Genomic DNA, 21392 nt, shown 5'->3' with positions numbered 1-21392 from the left:
CTGGCTATTAAAAAACTTAAATTGTAATAATTCATAATTGTGTAAGTGTTCAATAATTCAGTGTATTTAAAATAGTTATTTATATTTTTAAATTATGCATATTATTTTACAAACAAATTTAAATTAACATATAAAATATATTTTTTGTTGAGATTTGATGTGACAATTTTGCGTCGCGATTACGCAATGACGTCTTCGCACAATGACATCACGTCATTTAGCAACTTTTAGCAACAAATCCACCTTCCCTTAGCAACGTTTTCTGAAAATTAGTTGGCACCACTGCTTTAGGTTTCAGTGCCATAGAGAAACATTGGAAGATCCGAAGCGAGATGGTCTTCACTGCAGAACACAAGATCCAGGGGGTGTGGTTGGATCTAGATCCAACTCCTCCCTCCTTACATTTACCTAAACCTGCCCATCTCCCCCCCCCCTGATCCCTAACCCCACCCATCCCCACCCCTAAACCTACCCATCTCCACCCTTAAACCTACCAATCTCCACCCCCCTGATCCCTAACCCCACCCATCCCCACCCCTAAACCTACCCATCTCCACCCTTAAACCTGCCCGCTTTATATCTTAAGCCTTTTGCCATGTCTTACAGATTTGTAAAGTGTGAACCAACACAACACACATGCATAACCACATTTCTATCAACAATTCACCACACAACCTCAGAACCAAACAACAGAGGATAAATGATTCCTATGTCCAGTGCTGCTTTACTAGACTTGAGTCTTGACAGACTTGAGCAAAGATGTATACAGTTTTATCTTTTTATTTTACATACAGAAAAGTTTTTTTTTTTTTTTTAAAGAGTTTCTAGATTTATCTCACTTAAAGATACTTAAAGTGTTGTGATATCCACTAAAATGAATTCAGTGTTATAATACTGCCTGTTCAAAATTAAGCTCCAGTGTGACTCTGACAATACTGGAGTCATGTTGTACAACTGAATGATTGAACAATGGTTCTTTCAAGTCAGGTCTACTGTAAATCTAATGTACTTGCACAATTGACATAAAGTACACGTCATTGAGCTTAATCTCGTCCTTACAACAGTACAGAATAATTTTTTGTTATGTTTTTGCCTTCTGTTATGTTAATTCATTTAAAAAACAGTGAAAACTTTATAGACTGTTGTTTTTCATTTTAAAAGTCATGTTTTTCTGCCTTAATCTAACCCACTTTTTTCTTGACAGGAATTACACAAAAGAAGAATCAGTGGTAAGAAAATATTTTCACACTTTATGACAAAACAGAAGCTGTAGCTTATTTGTGAAGAAGCTCATGGATTTGGGAATTTCCACTCTGGTTTCCTGTAAGCATCTTGGCCTGAAATATGAAACATGCTTCTTTACCAAGACAACACATGTCACACTGTCTGCAAAAGTTTCAGTGGTTTAGGTGATAAAAGTAGCTGAGTTGAGTTTCACACCCTTCATCCACAGTAGTTGCAACACACAGACTCATGCAGCTGAGCCAAGCGTGTGTCTTTCAAAATGTCTTTCCACAATTAGGGTAGTTATTAATACACTTTTTTTTTTTCAAGAGAAAAGGGTATGAATTGGTTTACTTTGGTTTGCCTGGTGCTTTAGAAAAGGTTCAAATGATGTTACTTGTAACAATTTCAAACATCATATACTCCTTGTCAAATCAAATCAAACAATACAAGATGTACAATATTTTCTTTTTCTTGAGTGTTTTAATTTGGACGTGTCGCTGCTCACTTGCTCATCTTCTCTCTCTTTGCTTGACAGTAGCGTAAAGGACCGTCTCTTGGCTGACAAGGTCTGATGCTGAGCTATTTACAGGGTTATTATACAGAATAACTGATAAGGAAGTAGATATAAAAATATAGTGAGAAAAAAAAAAGGAGAGAGAGACTTTTTGATGTCACATGTTTTATGTACAGTGTAAGCAAAACTGTTCAAACTTCTGTAATACAACATAACTGACATAATTACCTTCACTGTCATGGCAGTTGTGTGATTTAAGAACAACTGATGCATAGATTATTTCATCATTTTTTTGTCCTGAAAGAACAAAGAAAACAATAACGCAAGTTACAATTATTTTTTGAATTGATGTAGTAATTAAAGCATTTCTCAAGATCACTCCATCACAAAATATCCAGACTCATTCTAGACCACAGCAGGCGTATAACAATGTATAGTATATACTGAAAAATAAGATTCACCTTCACTGTCATGGCAATTGCGTGATTTAGGAACAACTGACGCATGGGTTATTTCATCATTTTTTTGTCCTGAAAGAACAAAGAAAACAATAACATTAGTTGCAATTATATATATATATATATTTAATTACTGTATTGATTAAAGCATTTTTCAAGGTTACTCTATCACAAAATATCAGAAGGCACAGCAGGCATTCATTTATATGATAATATACAGTGTATACTGAGAAAAAAAAGATTCTTATTTTTTGTTTGTAAAGTAAAATACAGTAATCACCAAAACTATATGGAGTCTTAAGTATATATAACAAAATAACTAAAAATATAATAAAATACCTAACTACATAATACTATTATTGTTAGAAATTGCAACAAAATAAAAAATAGAAATATAAACTTTTGAACTGCGGGTTTCGTCTGGCCAGAGGAGAACTGGCCCCCCGACTGAGCCTGGTTTCTCCCAAGGTTTTTTTTCCTCCATTCTGTCACAGAGGGAGTTTTGGTTTCTGATTTGGTTGCACAGATAACATTTAAACTAAACTGAGCAAGACAATGACATCTCTGAATTCAATAATGAAATGCCTTTAACTGAAAACTGAGTGTTTAATCTTATCATTATACATTACTGACACTCTATCCTCTAATTTGATACTGTTAAGTGCTTTGACACAATCTGTATTGTTAAAAGCTATATAAATAAAGGTGACTTGACTTGAGGCACACTTAATTAATCATTAATTACTCACCCTCGTGTCGTTACAAAGCCGCAAGACGTTCATATTCAGAACACAAATCAAGATATTTTTGATGAAAAATGACTGTCTAAAACTGACACAGAGGAGAATTAGTTATTTTATTTTAGTTTTCTTTGTGCACAAAAAGTATTCTTGTAGCTTCATAAAATTAAGGTTGAACCACTGATGTCACATGGACTATTTTAATGATGTTCTTATTACCTTTCTGGACCTTGAACGTGGTGGTTGCTTTGCTGTCTACGCAGGGTCAGAAAGCTCTCGGATTTCATCAAAATGATCTTGTGTTCCGGGTTTGGAACATGAGGGTGAGCAATTAATGACAGAACTTTCATTTTTGTGTTAAGGACTTAAGGTTCTCCTCAGTTTCACACAGGTGTCGAAGATGTAGTTGTGGTCAGTTTCTAAAGGTTACATTTGATGAGGTTCAGCAATGGAATGAATAAAAAAGCTTCTGGAAGAGCAGCTCAAAGAGTTAATTTATAATTGTTTTTTCCCTAATGTGGTACCTTATAAAATGCCACTTGTTTTAACAGGCTTCTCAAGTAACCATTCCAGAGAGACTTGATCACATATTTATTGATCATAGCCTACTTATAATTACTTTCATCAGCATTTATAGCTAGCTCAGCATATTTATTTACATTTATACTGTTTGTTATAACACTATAGCAGAGTGGTTAGACTCACGCTTTATCCATATATAGTAAACGCACACAGTGATCAGACAGAGAAGCAGAAATCCTCCTCCTCCTCCTCCTGCAACTATGAGCTGCCAGTTATTGAGCAGTGAAAATTCAACAGCGGCCAGACCTGATCAAGATCATAAATTCATCCACTTCATAACACAATATCAGGTTTATACACACCAATAGTCTATTAATGTCCTTGTAAAGAGTTATAATTCAAATACTTACTGATTTCTATCTCTTTATAGCCCAGAGAACAGTTGATATCTGTGTAGAGTTTACAGCGGTAGAGACCCAGATCAGACAGCTGCACATCTCTAATCAGGATGGAGAAATTTCCAGAGGCAGCAGCATCACGGAATGCCTTAATTCTATTGCGTCTGTTATTCCAGAAGCTTTCATGACCATTTACTTTGATCTCTACAATGTAGTCAGTGGGTTCATTAATCTGAGTCCACACAGCAACTGAACTCATGGTCAGATTTGATCCAGTGAGAGCTTGTTCAAAAAGGCACGGCAGCAGGATTTCAGACTGCAGTTCTGTGGTTAAATTGATTCTTGTAACAAGCTTCCTTTCATTGCACACACCATGACCTGTGTGAAAGATTGGACATAGACAAGAGCTTGATAAAGTAGAAAAAAATCAAATAAGAAGTGCAATAAAAGCAGTATAGGTTATAGTACAGATAATAAACATAAGAAATTTACTGACCTCTGCCATACACAAGACAGCAGCAGCAGCACAATATCCACACAGCAGAAAAACGCAGTCCAAACAGCTTCATGGTCTCATCTGATCACTGAAGCTGCAACAGAAATGAACAACAACACAAGAGCAGCGAGGTGAGAATTTGTTGAACGTTACTTCCTGAAAAAGCTGAAAAAAGTAGGCTTCTTGGTAAAACCACAATGATGATTCTCGATTAACAATTGGTTTATGGAAAACAATTTTTTTGTTTAAATAATTTAAAACAAGCTGTACTGAGGTATAATGCTGTACAAGAAGTTTATACATTTTACCATGGTATGTGTTCAGACAAGTGCGTTTTCTTGGTTTTCAATTTTCATTTTATAAAAACCACCTCATAGCAGCAGACACTGATATTCATCTGCTTCAGGAACTAGATGCCTTTTCATTAAAGGAACTATGATTCTGTTCTCCAGGAGAAAGTAAAGCTGTCTCTGTCTGTCTGTCTGTCTGACTGAAGCCAAAGCACAGCTGGCACATGCAGCAAGACAATGATGTTTTGTTAACCACACTTAAACACCACTGAAATCTGAAAAACCTGAAACATTCAATTCATGCTCAAAAACCTACATGTCACTGAGTTGGAGAGAGTCACAGCAAAGTGAAATGCATAAATAACTACAGGAAATGTTTGCTTGCAGTTATTGCTGCTAATTACGTTGTTCAACAAGTTCCTGAGTAATGTAAAGGAAGCAACCACACAGGAGCACTGTGGGCGGTTGGTGTACAGAAAATAAGTCTGGGAACAAAACCAAAACCATTAAAACAAAATATTACTCAAAATAAAATAAACATTAACTAAAATAAAAATAAAACAGATTCAAAATAGTAATAAAAATATAACAGTATATCAATGACGCTGAAATAACACTGGCTAACATATAATATATACAGTGCCGTGAAAAGGTTTTTGCCCCCTTCCTGTTTTTTTAAATTTTTTGCATATTTGTCACACTTTTCAGTGTGACAAATATGAAAGATTCAGATCATCAAACAAATTTTAATATTACACAAAGTTAACCCAAGTAAATACAAAATGCAGTTTTGAAATAATTATTTAATTTATTAAGGGGAAAAAAAGCTGTCCAAACCTGCTTGGCACTACGTGAAAAAGTAATTGCCCCCTAAATCTAATAACTGGTTGTGCCACCCTTTGCAGCAACAACTGCAATCAAGCGTTTGCGATGACTGGCAATGAGTCTTTCACATCGTTGTGGAGGAATTTTGGTCCACTCTGGTGCAGAATTCATGGTTCCATCAATTATAGCAAGTCATCCAGGTCCTGAAGGTGCAAGGCAGCCTCAGACCATCACACTACCACCACCATGTTTGACTGTTGGTATGATGTTCTTTTTATGAAATGCTGTGTTGGTTTTACGCCAGATGTAACGGGACACACACCTTCCAAAAAGTTATTTTGTCGCATCAGTCCACAGAATATTTGCCCAAAAGTCTTGGGGAAAATCAAGATATTTTTTGGCAAATGTGAGACGAGCCTTTGTGTTCTTTTTGGTCAGCAATGTCTTTTGCCTTGGAACTCTCTCATGGATGCTGTTTTTGCCCAGTCTCTTTCTTATTGTTGAATCATGAACACTGACCTTGAGGCAAGTGAGGCCTGCAGTTCTTTAGATGCTGTTCTGGGTTCTTTTATGACCTCCTGGATGAGTCGTCTTTGTGCTCTTGGAGTAATTTTGGTAGGCCGGCCACTCCTGGGAAGGTTCACCACTGTTCCAAGTTTTCTCCATTTGTGGATAATGGCTCTGACCGTGGTTTGCTGGAGTCCCAAAGCCTTAGAAATGGCTTTATAACCCTTTCCAGACTGATGCATGTAAACTATTTTGTTTCTCATCTGTTTATGAATTTCTTAAGATCGCGGAATGATGTGTTGCTCTTTAAACATGCTTCACTTTGTCAGACAGGTTCTATTTAAGTGATTTCTTGATGCAACAGGTCTGGCAGTAATCAGGCCTGGGTTTGGCTCGTGAAATTTAACTCAGCTTTCTAAAATAATGTGGTTAATCACAGTTCTTTCATGATTTAATAGGAGGGGCCAGGTAGGTTTGGACAGCTTTTTTCCCTTAATAAATGAAATCATCATTTAAAAACTGCATTTTGTATTTACTTGCATTATCTTTGTGTAATATTAAAATTCGTTTGATGATCTGAATCTTAAGTGTGACAAATATGCAAAAAATGTAAAAAAACAGGAAGGGGGCAAAAACCTTTTCACGGCACTATATATTAGTGCTGTCAATCGATTAAAAAAAATGTAATCGCGTTAATCAAGAAAATCACATACAAATATCCTATCGTAATCGTGCGTTTATTATTTTAAATAATCTATAGTGGCTGTTGTCATGTTTATTTCTGCTGTGTAAAAGCCATGTATGCTCTGCTGAAGCTTATGTTGTTTGTGATGTTACAACCGTCTCTCCGTTCTTAAGTTGCCAGGGATACATTCCAAGTATAATACACATTAGTAAAACGATGTATTTTAATTTTTATTTGTCTATATACACCTTGGGCGGCCGTGGTACATTATAAAAGTAGCCCAAAAAAACGCAACCCACGGCTCTGTAATTTTTCCCACGACTGTATTTTCAAAATAGCCCACTTGTGCCGCTACCCTGGCAACACTGGTCCGCTGTACCCTCATCACACAATGATAGATAACCTTCCTCGCTGCGATGACGGGAAGAAGTTGGGGTCAAACCTTATCAAACGATTAGTTTGCGTTAAAAATATTAATGCGTTAAAATGTTTAGATTAATCGCATGCATTAAGGCGTTAACGTTGACACCCCTAATATTTTATATATATATATATATATATATATATATATATATATATATATATATATTATATATATAAATTAGTGCTGTCAAACGATTAATCGCATCTAAAATAAAAGTTTTGTTTACATAATATGTGTGCGTGTGTAACGGAGCCGATGAGATGAGAGGCGTGCGGATCCATTTGCAAGCTTTTTATTTCTCAACAGAGACATGGTCATAACAGGCAGGGTCAAACAACGGCAAACAGGTATGGCAGAGACAAGACAAAGAGTAGTCCTAGGGCAAGCGTGGGTCTTCAATCGGCGAACAATATCCAATGGGGCAAGGCAGAGAGATAATCCAGGTAACAAGCTATAATCCAAGAAAGGTGCAAACAGAGTCCGAACGGCAAGGCAAGGGTTAATCCAGAAAACACGGGCTAGAATCAGAACACAGGAAAAACAGGCAAGGCAAGACTATGGCAACTAAGTGGGCTCTGTAGAGTAGCTATCGCTAGGATAAACGCTATACAATACTCGGCGAAGAGGAAATCCATGGTTTATGTAGGGTGTGTGATCAGTGCAATCAGATGTGTGTGTCGTCAGTGCAATGGCTGATGGGAATTGTAGTGCAAGGTAAAGTGAAACAGTCTGTAGTGTGAGTCAATATGATGGCAGGGTGACCTCTGGTGGCAATCAGACGGAAGGCCACGAACAGGATTCGTGACAGCGTGCTGTGTATATTTATTATGTGTATGTAAATACAAACACATGCATGTATATATTTAAGAAAAATATGTTATGTTTATATATTAAATATATTTATATATAATATAAGATATAAGAATATAAATATATAAATGTATATGTAAATATTTCCAAAATATATGCAGTATGTGAGTATCTATATATACAAAATAAATATACACAGTACACACGTATATTATGTAAACTAAAACTTTTATTTTGTATGCGATTAATCGTTTGACAGCACTAATATAAATGGTTACATTTTTTTTGCTTCATAAACGTAGGCTAACAAAAATGAATGAAAATAGTTTTAAATGGTTTTAAAATTTGTTTTAGTACTTGCAAGAAACTAAGCAGTTAGAAAAAGTACAATTTATTTTGAGCATTCTTTTCTGCTCTTTTGTCGCATTTTAATAGCTGGTGAAACTCACTCTAAGACACATAACACTTTAGCTGTTATCTGTTATTACCACAGACAGCCTTCCGTATATGTCTCCTCCGCCACAAAACCAATATATGACACAAAAACAGCTGATATTGATATACACTGGTTTTGCAGTTTTAATTCAATTATCAGGCAAATAAGGGTGGAAATTAGAAACCTGTTGTGAAATGTAGCCTGCCCATCCACACAGCCATGTTATAAATGTATGTCTCATAAAGTGTCAGCTGAGATTACATGTAAAACAAACAATGCATTTTACACACAGTATATAAACTACAGGCTACTGTATCAATGTATTTAATTACGATGAAAATGCACCCTTGCTTTTATGGCAGTCTCTCATAGACAACTGTTGTGTAGATCATTGCATCAACTGCTGGACCTGAAAATGATGTTAAGAGAAAATGTTAATGATATGAAGCTTTGTACAATATGTGACCCTGGACCACAAAATCAGTCTTAAGTGTCAATTTTATGAAATTGAGATTTATACATCATGAATGCCTTTACATCATGTAACTTTCACTTCATTTGCTGTATTATAGTAGCATGTATGAATTATTTTACATTGTTGATTTGTTGTATAATATTGATACAGTTTACTCACCAGGTCTCATAGCAGTGTTATCAGACTCCCGTTTTGTCCACGCATAGTAAACACACACAGTGATCATGAAGAGAATTAGAAATCCTCCTCCTCCTCCTGCAACTATGAGCTGCCAGTTATTGAGCAGTGAAAATTCAACAGCAGCCAGACCTGATCAAGATCATAAAAATGACAGAGATATAAACCATCATAAATTCATCCACTTACACGCTGATAGTCCATTAATGTCCTTGCAAAGAGTTATAATTCAAATACTCACTGATTTCTATCTCTTTATAGCCCAGAGAACAGTTGATATCTGTGTAGAGTTTACAGCGGTAGAGACCCAGATCAGACAGCTGCACATCTCTAATCAGGATGGAGAAATTTCCAGAGGCAGCAGCATCACGGAATGCCTTAATTCTATTGTGTCTGTTATTCCAGAAGCTTTCATGACCATTTACTTTGATCTCTACAATGAAGTCAATGTTTTCATTAATCTGAGTCCACTCAGCAACTGAATTCATGGTCAGATTTGATCCAGTGAGAGCTTGTTCAAAAAGGCACGGCAGCAGGATTTCAGACTGCAGTTCTGTGGTTAAATTGATTCTTGTAACAAGCTTCCTTTCATTGCACACACCATGACCTGTGTGAAAGATTGGACATAGACAAGAGCTTGATACCTTGCACATTTTAAAGGGTCCAATGAGATAAATGTACGACTGATAATTCAGAAAATTCACTGAACTCTGCCACAGACAAAACGACAGCAGCAACAGCAGCACAACATCCACACAGCAGAGAAATACAGTCCAAACAGCTTCATGGTCTCATCTGATCACTGAAGCAGCAGAAGTGTGCACTATGGCGAGAAATGTCACATCCTCACAAATGTTCACAAATGCATAAGCACCGATGCTAAATAATAGTCTCGCACATGATGATGAATGTGTGAACTCTGCTTCCGGCAGTTTTTTGTCTAACCACTGAGATTCTACTATTGGCATGTACAGCTATAAAGAGTATAAGCAAAAACTCTTGATATTTCTAAGGATTTACCTCAGGCCAGTCAGATACTGTCCCATACAACAGCTGTAGTCTTACACGTTAGATTTTCTCTTACATTTTCTCTATATTTTGAAAAACCAAATTCTACTTTAATGTGGGAATTTCTGTTATTAGCAACATGGCAAGAATATTTCAATAAATTCAACAGCAATTATTCTCAAACTTAGACTCAAAAGACATACAAGTAGCTAAAAAGTAACCGTATATTACACATATTATATTCAAAGTATATTTTTATTCTTTTCTTACATTCTGTGGGAACCGAACCCATAATGTTGGCATTGTTAACACTGTGCACTACTGTATGAACTACAAGAGCGCTCACCGGAAAGACTCACTCCAAGGAACTCAGAAGAAAATGTTATATTAAAAAGACACAGGCAGTCCATAATGTGTCAAATTCTCTATGAAAATAAACATCAGTGAAGATGGAAACATTAAAGTTCCCACACGGAGGAAGAAAAAACAAAAAAAAAACCTGAGGCCACTAATCCCACCAGCAAGCCTGCATTCACACATATTAAACAGATAGTTCACCTTCAGTTGCTGGTCCCCATTAACTTCCATAGCATGGGGAAAAAAAACAAAAAAACACAACACTATGCAAGTCAATGGGGACCAGCAACTGAAGGTGAACTATTCCTTTAAGCAAGACAATAGCCTGTTTTTAGCAGCCAAAACTTCTTCAAGCAGAATTATACGTGGAGAAAATTATGCAAACATTTAGTAACAATTCAAAGAACCTTATTTCGAAATGTTCAGGAAATGATCTGATGCTATAATTGTCAGTTCTGTTCTGACTAATGCATAAGCTCTAGTGATGCTGGGGAGCTCAAAAGGGAAAGTTCACCCAAAATGTAAAATTCTGTCTTTTATTCACCCTCATTTCATTTCAGAATCTTTTCCAAAGTATCTTGGATTTTTTTGGTAGTTGATTAGAAAGAAACACAACAGAGACAGGAAATACAGCGCTGTTCGTTTCAGAGAGGTGGAGCTCTGTTCTACTTTATTGATTGGTCTGCACATTTCTCATCCACTACCGAGGAGACAGTGATACAAACACTGGATTTCAAAATTAAGGGACAAGTTATTTTTTTTCAAGTCTTGATTCAGAACAGACCAGAAAAAAAGAAAGTCACCCTTGCAAAGCTGGACTGTAAAATAGACTGACATGATGAGCAATTTTAATTTTCTTTAAGATTCAAGTTTCACCATTTTTTGTCAATGCCATTGTAAACACTTGACATCCCGTTAATACAGGATGAATATAACATTGATGCTGAAAAATATAATAAAATAAAAAGAATGTGGAAAAAAATCCAAACATGAGCTCAACATTTTTTAGACTTCTGAAGAAAACGAAACCATCATATTAAAGGTGGTGTTATTTGAACAAAGCAGAAGCACATGAAGTGGGGAAAAAGCAGGATCAAGCGATACCTCCATTAGCTTTCAACACATTGAACTATTTCTGCAAGTAACTAAAACTGAGCTTATTCACTTTCAGACAGAGATATTCAGATGTCTGATCGAGTGCTGCTACTCGACAGCAGCTAAGATAAATGGTACCGATTTTATACGCTTAATCCAAGTTAAAAATAATTTTTTTCCAAGAATTGAAAATGCAGATGGAGTAAGAGTCTGAAACATGAATATATCTGAAAGCGTTCCAGACCTCTGAACGACACTGAATAACTTGGATTACAGGTAGTATGATTTGAAGCTTTTCAAAATGACTAAAGAATAAAAGTGCAACAATGGTGCAGAGATGTATCAAGTTTGGTACTTCCTCTTTTTATCTTTGTATTTTTGTTTTGTGGTCTAAGAAAATCAAATGTTGATAGAACATACACGTTATACGTGCTCCTTTATGATTAGTAAAAGAGGATTTACAAGTATATTCTCCCCAGAAGCAAATTAATCTTCAAAAAGCAAAAAGGTTACTGGGGAGGGGTGGTGGACCTTGTACAACCTCGAAGAAAAGCCCTGTAAGAACAGTTAGCAACCACAAAATAAAGAAGACAACGCATGTCAAACTGTCAGGCATTCAACCGCAGGGCCAAACGCTCTGAACAGATTTGCAACAGGCCACTACTGAAGACTAGAACCAGTTTGAAAAGAAAAAGAGAGAAAAACAGAAGAAACATTCATCTCATGTCTGAAGTGAACCAGACAAGCTCCTACACCAGAAAAGGCTGATGTCTTGTCCTCCTAATACAGTTGACGAACAATTGTGACTTCCTCCCTAAAGTAACAGGGCAGAAAACATCAACAGTGCTGCACAGACAGGGTCCGCATCTGGAGGGACAAAGGTAATGAAGTCCTTTTTGCGTTTCATTTGGAGTAGTCTCGATTAGACCATTACTTTCAGATGCTGGAAGCTCAATGCTCTTCGCCCGACTGACCACAAAAAATCTCCACAGTGTCTTGTTGCACCCACCGATCCATCCAAATGGGATCAATTTAAAAAGCAATGTTAAAATGCTGAAAAAAAACTGAGTTAAAGGAAAAACACTGCAAAAGGTTACTCTATTTACAGACATTGATTTTTTTCGTTTTTATAGACAAAAAAAAAAAAATCTTTACAGAAACAAATTTTCAGCAAACAAGTCTCTTTACAAGTTCTTCATCCTTTTGACGTTCACGTCTCTATTCACTTGGGATTTGTCTAGTTCGTGTCCCCAAATGGGCCAAAAAAAAAATTTATCCTAAAAATCAGTGGCTCTCTGCAATGCTCTCTCTGACCACCAATGGGCACCAAAGTAGCACCAAACATACGTCCTCCTTCCCAGCAGAATCTCACTCTCAAATGGCAGTGAGTGGAATTCATAAAGACAGCGAAAGAAGGGCGATGGTGAACAGGAGTGGGGCGTGGACGCTTGTGTAGGACAGGGAGGCGACCACCTGCCTCAGTCGTCGCTGTCCGAGAGGGTCTCGTACTGCTCTGACAGTAGCGGTGGCTCTCTCTCCCATGCACGCGTTGAGGACACGGGGCCAGAGGCGCCACCCTGTGGCTGCTGCTGCTGCTGGGACTGCATGGAGGGAGATGGGCAGGCCATGGAGGTGGGAGGGGTACTACTAAGCATGCGCATCGTCAAGGGGTTATAGGGGAACTGCATGGAACCTGAAGCAGGATGAAAGAGAGAAACAATCATTTAAATTTTCAACTAATGTCACCAACAAAACAATTTAATCTAAGAATACACAATCAAGTCACTCACCTGTGGACGACGGCCGGTCCTCCCAAGCCCAGGTGGGAGCCTGTCTGTGGTAATCACCCTCCGAATGAACAGAGGACACAGAAGAGGGCCGCTCTCCAGCAGAATACGCCTGGCCTGGGTTAGGAGACTTTGATTTCCTGCTGCTAGCTTTACTCTGAAGCTTCTGCTTTCCTGCTATGGAAGCAAAAATATTGACAAGGATGTCAGCAGTGAGGTTTATGTCCTAGACACAGATTTGGTCTGGTCTTGAATGTAAACATTAAGAATAAAGGTATCACAATATTTTTGGTATTTACAATAACCGTGGCATTTAAAAAAAAAAGGAAATTTTGATGGGTTGAACCACTGATGTCACATGGACTTTACAGTGTTTCTAGGCCTTGAATGCGTCAGTTCCATTGCTGTCTATGCACTGTCAAAAAGCTCTCAGATTTCATCAAAAATATCATGATTTGTTAGATGAAGATGAACGAAGGTCTTACAGGTCTGGAGTGACACGAGGGTGAGTAATTAATGACAGAATTTTCATTTTTGGGTGAACTAACCCTTTAATACTGCACATGTGATAATCTCATGAATAATCCAGCGTCAGTAACTATCTGGTTTTCACATCAACACAGTAGGCAGTGATATTGCACCTTAGTGTAGATAGTTACTGACGCTGGATTATTCATTCACGGTTGCCACCAGTTACAAAACTGAAAGAAGACAATGACGCAGTTTGTAGATCTTACTGCCACACAAAATCATGTTGGAAGATATGACAGACAAAAGCAAAACACTACATGCACCTAAAAAAAAAAAACCCTTGCCAACATGGGATTTTTTTATTTATTTTTTTAGCAAAAACAAAAAGTTAAGACAGTCTGTAGGTTCTGTAAGTTATTTTCGGAAACTTTCAGTTACAAAGTCTCTCTCCACCTCCTTACACTCATATTTTGAGTGTGATTCGTTTGCCAAAAAAGAAGAAAACAAAGATACATTTGACAGATAGCATAATTTATTTCTTTTCTTTTCTATAGATATCATGAAAATATGATTATCAAGAATTCTTTTGGTTGTGATAATTGTAATAAAAATCTGATATTGTGACTGTCATAATCTAGAGTGATTATCCATAGAAGACCAGTATTAGCTGTGTATTTATCACACATAGATTAAAAGGACCGATACACTTTTTTTGTGGCAATTAGCCAAACCACAAAGCAATCTGTAGACAGTTCAGCATGTTTTTTTTTCTGTTTTAGGGAAAATGTATGTTGATTGATGTGAATGTACAGTATGAACCTGTGTTAGGGGATGGGCTGGCCTCCTGTCGGCCGTCTGAAATACTGCTCATGCTGCCTGAGCTGTTTCCTGTCCCCAGCTGGGCTTGCTGCTGCTGCGGCTCCTCCTGCTTCTCCTCCATGTTCCCCATCAGAGCCTTCCTGATGATGTCCTCCAGACCCAGATTACTGGCTGGATCACTAAACGAGTGGTTTCTAGGGTTTACATTGCCTGTAAAGGATAAAACAAACATACATGCACAAATTGGAAACACTGAAAACCAATTTAAGAAGTGTTGAAACTATAACATAAACACATGAAAATACATCAAATGATGCAAAATTGATGGTGAAATTAATCATAATGATGATGTGAAACTCACTTGATGTTGTTACTGCTGGGAGATTGAAGATCTCTGTGCCTGGCTGAGCATTACCTGTTGAGATAAGGAGCAAATGGGAGTAAGAATTAGGTGCTAATCAAGTGGCAACTGTCTAAATAAAAGACATTAGTGTATCAGTGCAGTGAAGTAAATATCTTGAGCTTGAATGTCAGTTTCTGAGAAAATGGGCTTGCCAATGTCACTCACCGACTTCTGCTTTCCGGAAGATCTCCTGCTTTTTGGACATAACCATAGGAGACGTGCTTTCCAGTTTGGTGAAGAATGAGGGCAGGTAGCTGCTGCCTGGGGAGCGCGAGTCAGTCCTGACACAAAAGAAAGGTCTAAGGTCACACAATGCATATGGCATAGGAAATTTGGGTAGCCCAAAATAACAAAGACAATAAATAGACAAGAGTTAGAGGATTCAGGAACACAGGCAGTTCAGGTTGAATTTAAACATCTTAATTGTCTTTTTAGTATTTTTTTCTTCATCATTCTAAACAAAAGCCTGAATAATGACGTCATTAAAAAAACAAAGCATAAATAAAGCCTCATGCTTTGAAGTAGAGCCGACAATGAATTTCTACCTCTGTTCAGGGAGATCCTGCTCTCGTCTCTGACTCTGCACTACAGTGGCTTCCTGTTTATCCAAGCCAGAATATCCCTGAGGAGGAGAGATGGGCTCATAGTTCTCTGGTCCTCGTCCTCGATCAGGAGACCTACCTGGCCTACAAGAGACAGATGGATAAGAGGCTGCTGCTGGGACATTGTTTACAGTGTGTAAAAAGCATCTCATGCATTTTGGAAGGTTCTCAGATCAGGTTTCACAGATTACTTAAAGAGGCTGTAAGCAATTGTTAGTCATTATAGAACTTCAGCCAGATGTAGCCAATCAACTCTTTATTTTTTTAAAACCTGCCTGTAAAATGTTGTATTTAGAGACAGGGCAAAAGAGCAGTGTTGTCACAATTGTACAGCTAAAATGCCAATGATCTGATTTAACTACTATGCTCTCAGCTTCTACTTCACATAAAGGCTTGTGAGTGCCATTCCTGTAAATGAGCAAAAACTACAAGGTTTGTGATTGATTAAAAAAAATCTAACTTTGGCCAAAACAACTTAATTTTTTTATTTTTTGGAAGATTACAGAGCCTTCAGCGGTCACAGAAGCAAGCATTTAAGGGCACCTAACTTTTAAGTTAACCTTTACAGTCGTTGTGTTTTCAATAGAGACTGCTTGTTGGGTGTGCCCATATACAAATATTCACATACACTATCATTCAAAAGTTCGGGGTAGAGCAAGGCCATTGTAATGTTTTTTTAAAGATGTCTCTGCTCACCAAGACTGAGTGAAATGTTTGGAGGTGTACTTATACACTTTGTGTTTGTGTTCATATGTACCTGGCTCTTGGTTTATCGGAGTTCTCGGGAGATACTCTGCTTGGTGGTCTCTGGTGGTGTGTAGTAGGAGCTGGGTTATCTGGGCTATAGCGGTTAGGGGGTTTAACTCGACCTACAACACCTCCCACACCAGAGCTCTGGAAAGTGGAGGAGAGCGAGGAGGAGGATGAAGAGGAAGGCAGCGAGCTGGATGATGGGGGAGGATCTTGGCTCTTGGCAAAGTCTTGCGTAATGATATGCTGCAAGACGAGAGAAAAAGTGAGGGCAATGACAGAGGAGTGACACGACAAAGCATCAAGAGTATGAGTGTGACTTACTGAAATATGGTCAGCGAGGGTCATAATGCGGTGCGTTTTCGGGACGGGCCCATAACTGTCTGCTTGTGAGGAGGAGGGCTGTTGAGGTGCAGAAGGTCCTGAATCTCCTGACTGTCTGAACCGGTTAATGTCAAACCTTAGTCCTACGCAACAAAAGATCAGAGCAGACAGGAGGTAAGCATTTTTCTGTCATGAAATTCTTGTCACAATGGAAAAAATCTTTAATGGTTGTAATTTAAGATTAATTTTTTAATAATATATTCCCCCCATCTTCACAGAGTAGATGTTCAAGCTCCTGGCTGTGGCACCAGGGATCTGAAGTCTCACCTGAGCTCTTTTCAGATGGGAAAGGTCCTTCATTCTTCTCTTCTCTTAGGGCTGGAGAGTTAGCTGGGCTGATCACCTCAATTCCACCCTGAGCATCATAACGACTGGATGACACTGAACGACATGTAGACATGATGTTACAGCCTTGTAAGTAAATAAAATTGGTTTGTTAGTAAGAGAGGGTGTTCCATCCACACCTTTAGCACACTGTCTTCAACCTGCATCTAAATAAACACTTGCTTGTGTGTACATATGTGGCTTTTGATGCTTTTCTGTTCATTTTGAAGACAACATGTCATTGCTACAAATAAATCCATCTCTTAATATCTATGTGAATATTTAAAGCTTAAGTGTGTATCATGGCATCACCATGCAGTGTGGCATAAAAAAAAGAAAAGATTACACAGAAGTTGGCATCGGAACAACCTCCTAGCAGCCTTTACAGTAAGTCACTTAGGCAAGCAAGCAAATTTCATTCCTGTGGTAAGAGCTACACTGCCTTTAATGGAATTACCCTGTCAAATCTGAGGTCAGAAGTTTGTGACTGCTATCAAGTCTCCATTCCAGCTGGGTCACAGGTTGTGCTATCGAGGTTTCCTAAGACTATTAGGTCTCATGTCCTCAATGGCACTGGCCATCCTATTAGGTGTCCTGTTAATGCCCTCTGTTAGTAAATCCTTAAGTATATGCCTTGACTTTGTCTTTTAAGTTGTTTAATTTCTTGAATCATCCTTTTTGCCTCTGAGTATATAAAGATGCTTGTGGCACTATGACCAACAAATCCAGCATATGGTGAAACTGGGGCGATGACTTGTTGCATGTACACTACTCAAAAGATTGTAGTCAGTAAGATTTTACTTTCTGAAAATAAATTAATACTTCTATTCAGCAAGGATGCATTAAATTATTCAAAAGTGACTAAAGACATGTTACAAAAGATCTTCTATATAAAATACATGATTTCTATTCTAAGAATCTTTAAAAATCTATCACAGTTTCCACAAAGATATTAAGCAGCACAACTATTTTCATCATTGATAATAAAAATAAACGTTTTCGAAAACCAAATTAGCATATCTGAATGATTTCTGAAGGATCATGTGACACTGAAGACTGGAGAAATGGCTGCTGAAAACTCACAGGAATAAAATGACATCTTAAAATAGATCAGAAATTAGTCATTTTAAATTGTAATATATTTCACCATATTACTCTATTACTAATTTAAAAAATGTAGCCTTTATGAGCATAAGTTATTTCTTTTAAAGAGTCTCCAAACCTTTGAATGGTAGTAAACATATGGACTCTAAGCCATGGCCTATACAGAGTTATGCAACCTCTGTTAATAAACTAATCATTACACAACATAATAATAATAAACACCGTCTATATGATGACACTCACTGCTGCTAGAGGAGTCAGAGCTCTGTGAGCCTCTCTCACGGGGGTCCTTATCTGGGGCAATCTGGCGCGTGATGATGACATCAATAAAGTTTGCAGCAGTTATGGTGGTCTTCCCATGTGTGCGGAGCTCCTCCTCCATGCGTGACTTGGTGGGCGGGGCTTTCTCTTTGCTCCCTGCAGCTCCTCCACCCTCTGCATACACAGGATGGGAAGGTTTCCCACTAGGAAGTGAAACATCCCCATATGGTGACTGCATGGAACGGCGCTCCACCTCTTGCGACTCCTGTGCTGCCCGTCGTGATGTCATCACATCATCATCCCGGGAGCTACTGTTATTATGCTTGCCGTCCTTGACTTTTGCAACATCCATCTGCGGGGCAGAGGCAGCAGCGTCCACCAGGGCGGCGAGGGCGTCAGCTGCATTGCTGTATCGGCTGGCTTGAGCTGCAGCTGCTTGTGAGGGCATTTGCCTGGACAACCAAAACAGTCAGAAGCTTAATTGCGCAAAACTAATTGCGTTTCCGGCAATTAAACGAAGTAAGTAAATAATTCAATTAAATTAGCACGATAATATTGTGTATCGCAATCTCACAGGCTGACAATAGGACGATATGATAAAGTGATCATACCTACACTAGGTATGATCACTTTATGATGAACAGATTTAACTTGAAGCTTTTATTCATATGTAAACATTGATCAACACACATACATACAAATCAAGAAATATGGTAAACAGAAGGTCAACTGTACTTGCTTGAGGTATTATAATTATAATATACCAGTGAGGTATTATAATTCAAGCAAGTTAAAAAAAATCTTTTTTTGGTTTGGAACAATTTGAAAGTGAGTGAAAGATAACTTTTTTATTTTTGGATGAATTATCCCCTTTAAAAACCACAAAAAATAAATAGATAAATAAAAACATAAAATATAGATAAATAAAAATATAATACATAGGGTTTTATAAGTTAATAAAAAGTTAATATAATACAAATAAACTTAATGTGTGCATTTAGTAATGCTAAAACAACTAATTATCATCAATAATAAAACTAATGAAGTATTAGATTGCTGTCATAAATAGTGGATTGCTCACATGAGTGGTGTAATGACGCTCTTGGAGTTGGTGCCCTGGAAGATGCTCGGCCGCTGTTGGAGGACGCCCTCCTGTGATCTCACGGAGGGTGAAGTGGAACGCAGAAAACTGCGGCTGCCTGGTCGGCCAGGTTGCTCGGAACCTGCAAAATAAACAGTGACACATCCTGAGAAAATTGGCAGAATACATCAGTTTGTTGTAGACTGAGAAGAACAGACCATTATTGGTGAATGTAATTTCCTTCTGTGTGTCAATTAGCCTTACCTCCACGTAAATATTCTACTGCTGCACGTTCCCGTTCTCTCTGATCTCTTTCTCGTTCCCGCTCTCTTTCCCTTTCCCTCTCGCGTTCCTTCTCTCTCTGACTCTCTCTCTCCCTCTCCACAATAGCTGCAGTGGCACTATGATGGGCAGGATGTCCTGTGGGGAGTGAAAAGAGAAAACACACAAAAACAAAAAGTGGGGTTACAACCAAAACGGCCCTTTACATTTGCTGCACTTTGACAGGGCCAGCTGTGTTGCTGTTAGGAATAGCAGACAGATTCATGATAGCATGAAGTGAAATTATTGTACGGACATACAAATGTATATGAATAACACCGGCATTAATACATTAACCAAGGCATTCTCTTTAATACACGTTAGCTTGTATTATTACCCCTTTTCCACTGAAATGGTGCTGGCTCACATGGGTGGGGGGAACTGCAAAGCTCTCAAAAGACAAATAATGACGTAAATAAATATATATAACTACAAAACCTGCCCACAAACAAACACGCTGCACCTCTGTCTTTGTTTACAAGTCTTACAAGAACAGTCTTATTTTCTGCTTTTGTTGCAACAGTCAGAGGTTACAACAAATAAAATTCTAACCAATCAATGGACACACAATATTTGTAAATAATATCATTGTGTTACACGCAACACAACATATAATGGGATGTCTGTGAAATGTGCATCACTCAATCAGGTTTTTCAGTGTTAGAGTCAAGCCATCTAGTTTTGTTGCATGCCAGCTTTGCCAGATGGAGAAACCTGAACTGACAAACTGATATAATCCTTCCCTTGAAGGTGCATTACATTCAGACGTTTGGTGCCACTTCAAAATTGTATTTATTATGAATTTAAAAAAAAAAAAAAAAAATTTTTTTTTTTATGAAGAGTCATTTAAATGGTGAACACTCACAACAGACTAGACTCCTCATATTAGATTTCTATAAAAAGTGTTTTAATTACATGAAAAAAGAATGCACCTCAAAGTACTTTGCCATGTTGAAATGTGTTTCACTGAATGTCAAAATAATCCTCTTATGAATGCTTATTGGCTGCTTCCTCTATAGATACGCTAGGAGAGTAATTTTGTTTGGTGAAGTAAAGAGCAAAAACACATAATGGACTATGTAGACACTTGTTACTATGCTACCAGCAGACACAGGAAGAATCAGTACCTGTAGAGCCAAACAAGCAGAAAAGCTCTAAAGCACACAAGGTATGGGCATCACTACACAGGACTGTTTTTAAATCTTAAACCTCTTTAACTTCTGATATTATGGTTGCTTGTTTAAGGTCAGCAAGAGAGCTGCCTTTTTCTGTGGTGAAAAATGGTTTTGTGCACCAGCACCTCGGCAGTTGAAAATGGGTACAAAGCAAAATATCAAATTAAGCTTGAATTATTCTTAACAGACAACAGATATTTGTATGTACTGTATGCATTCCTTTACAAGATTCAAACCACACAGCACATGGAATGAGGCTAAAAAGATCAGAACTGGTGTTGTAGTATAACAGACACAGGAGCCAAGAAACAATGAACGCGATTCACTTGAAGTCATAATTCCCCTGTCGGTTTGAGTAGATGTTTAGACAGTCAAGGTCTACTCACCTCCAGACCACCTGCACTCCCAAGACAAACTTTAAATATGACACTACTGAGCCAAGGCCAATCAATGTCTGCTCTCACCC

The 21392-nt window shown here is 37.9% G+C and overlaps 2 protein-coding genes across 19 annotated transcripts in view; both read right to left on the bottom strand.

Moving 5' to 3' along the window:
* Positions 1-1230: 1230 nt before the first annotated feature.
* si:dkey-65b12.12 (uncharacterized) lies at positions 1231-10867 on the bottom strand. Of its 6 annotated transcripts, XM_058774815.1 has the most exons (9): positions 9226-10867; positions 8678-9116; positions 4356-4449; positions 3872-4237; positions 3645-3767; positions 2203-2271; positions 1970-2038; positions 1733-1834; positions 1231-1337 (listed from the first exon to the last, which is right to left on the bottom strand). In XM_058774815.1, the coding sequence occupies exons 3-8, from the start codon at positions 4426-4428 to the stop codon at positions 1737-1739; spliced, it is 798 nt and encodes a 265-aa protein (XP_058630798.1). In that variant the 5' UTR covers positions 4429-4449; positions 8678-9116; positions 9226-10867; the 3' UTR covers positions 1231-1337; positions 1733-1736. The 6 variants fall into 6 exon arrangements, with proteins under 6 accessions (XP_058630798.1, XP_058630795.1, XP_058630799.1 ...); XM_058774812.1 differs by having other exon boundaries at positions 1231-1834; XM_058774816.1 differs by lacking the exon at positions 1733-1834.
* A 135-nt stretch (positions 10868-11002) lies between these two features.
* The window catches only part of ncor1 (nuclear receptor corepressor 1), a 92963-nt gene continuing 82573 nt past the window's right edge, over positions 11003-21392 (bottom strand). For 9 of the 13 annotated variants that reach the window (XM_058774785.1, XM_058774794.1, XM_058774787.1 and 6 more), the window contains 12 exons: positions 19695-19850; positions 19431-19572; positions 18332-18801; positions 16928-17071; positions 16601-16743; positions 16284-16522; positions 15470-15610; positions 15090-15205; positions 14883-14936; positions 14522-14731; positions 13235-13408; positions 11003-13137 (listed from right to left, as the gene is read on the bottom strand). In XM_058774785.1, the coding sequence (XP_058630768.1) occupies positions 12923-13137; positions 13235-13408; positions 14522-14731; positions 14883-14936; positions 15090-15205; positions 15470-15610; positions 16284-16522; positions 16601-16743; positions 16928-17071; positions 18332-18801; positions 19431-19572; positions 19695-19850 (2204 nt within the window). In that variant the 3' untranslated portion in view covers positions 11003-12922. The remainder of the gene's footprint in view (positions 13138-13234; positions 13409-14521; positions 14732-14882; positions 14937-15089; positions 15206-15469; positions 15611-16283; positions 16523-16600; positions 16744-16927; positions 17072-18331; positions 18802-19430; positions 19573-19694; positions 19851-21392) is intronic. The other 4 variants (XM_058774790.1, XM_058774791.1, XM_058774797.1 and 1 more) reach the window with 1 other exon arrangement.

The sequence above is a fragment of the Onychostoma macrolepis genome, chromosome 05 (genome assembly GCF_012432095.1).
Source record: "Onychostoma macrolepis isolate SWU-2019 chromosome 05, ASM1243209v1, whole genome shotgun sequence".
Taxonomy (NCBI): Eukaryota; Metazoa; Chordata; class Actinopteri; order Cypriniformes; family Cyprinidae; genus Onychostoma; species Onychostoma macrolepis.
This window is presented reverse-complemented; position numbering and strand designations above follow the sequence as displayed.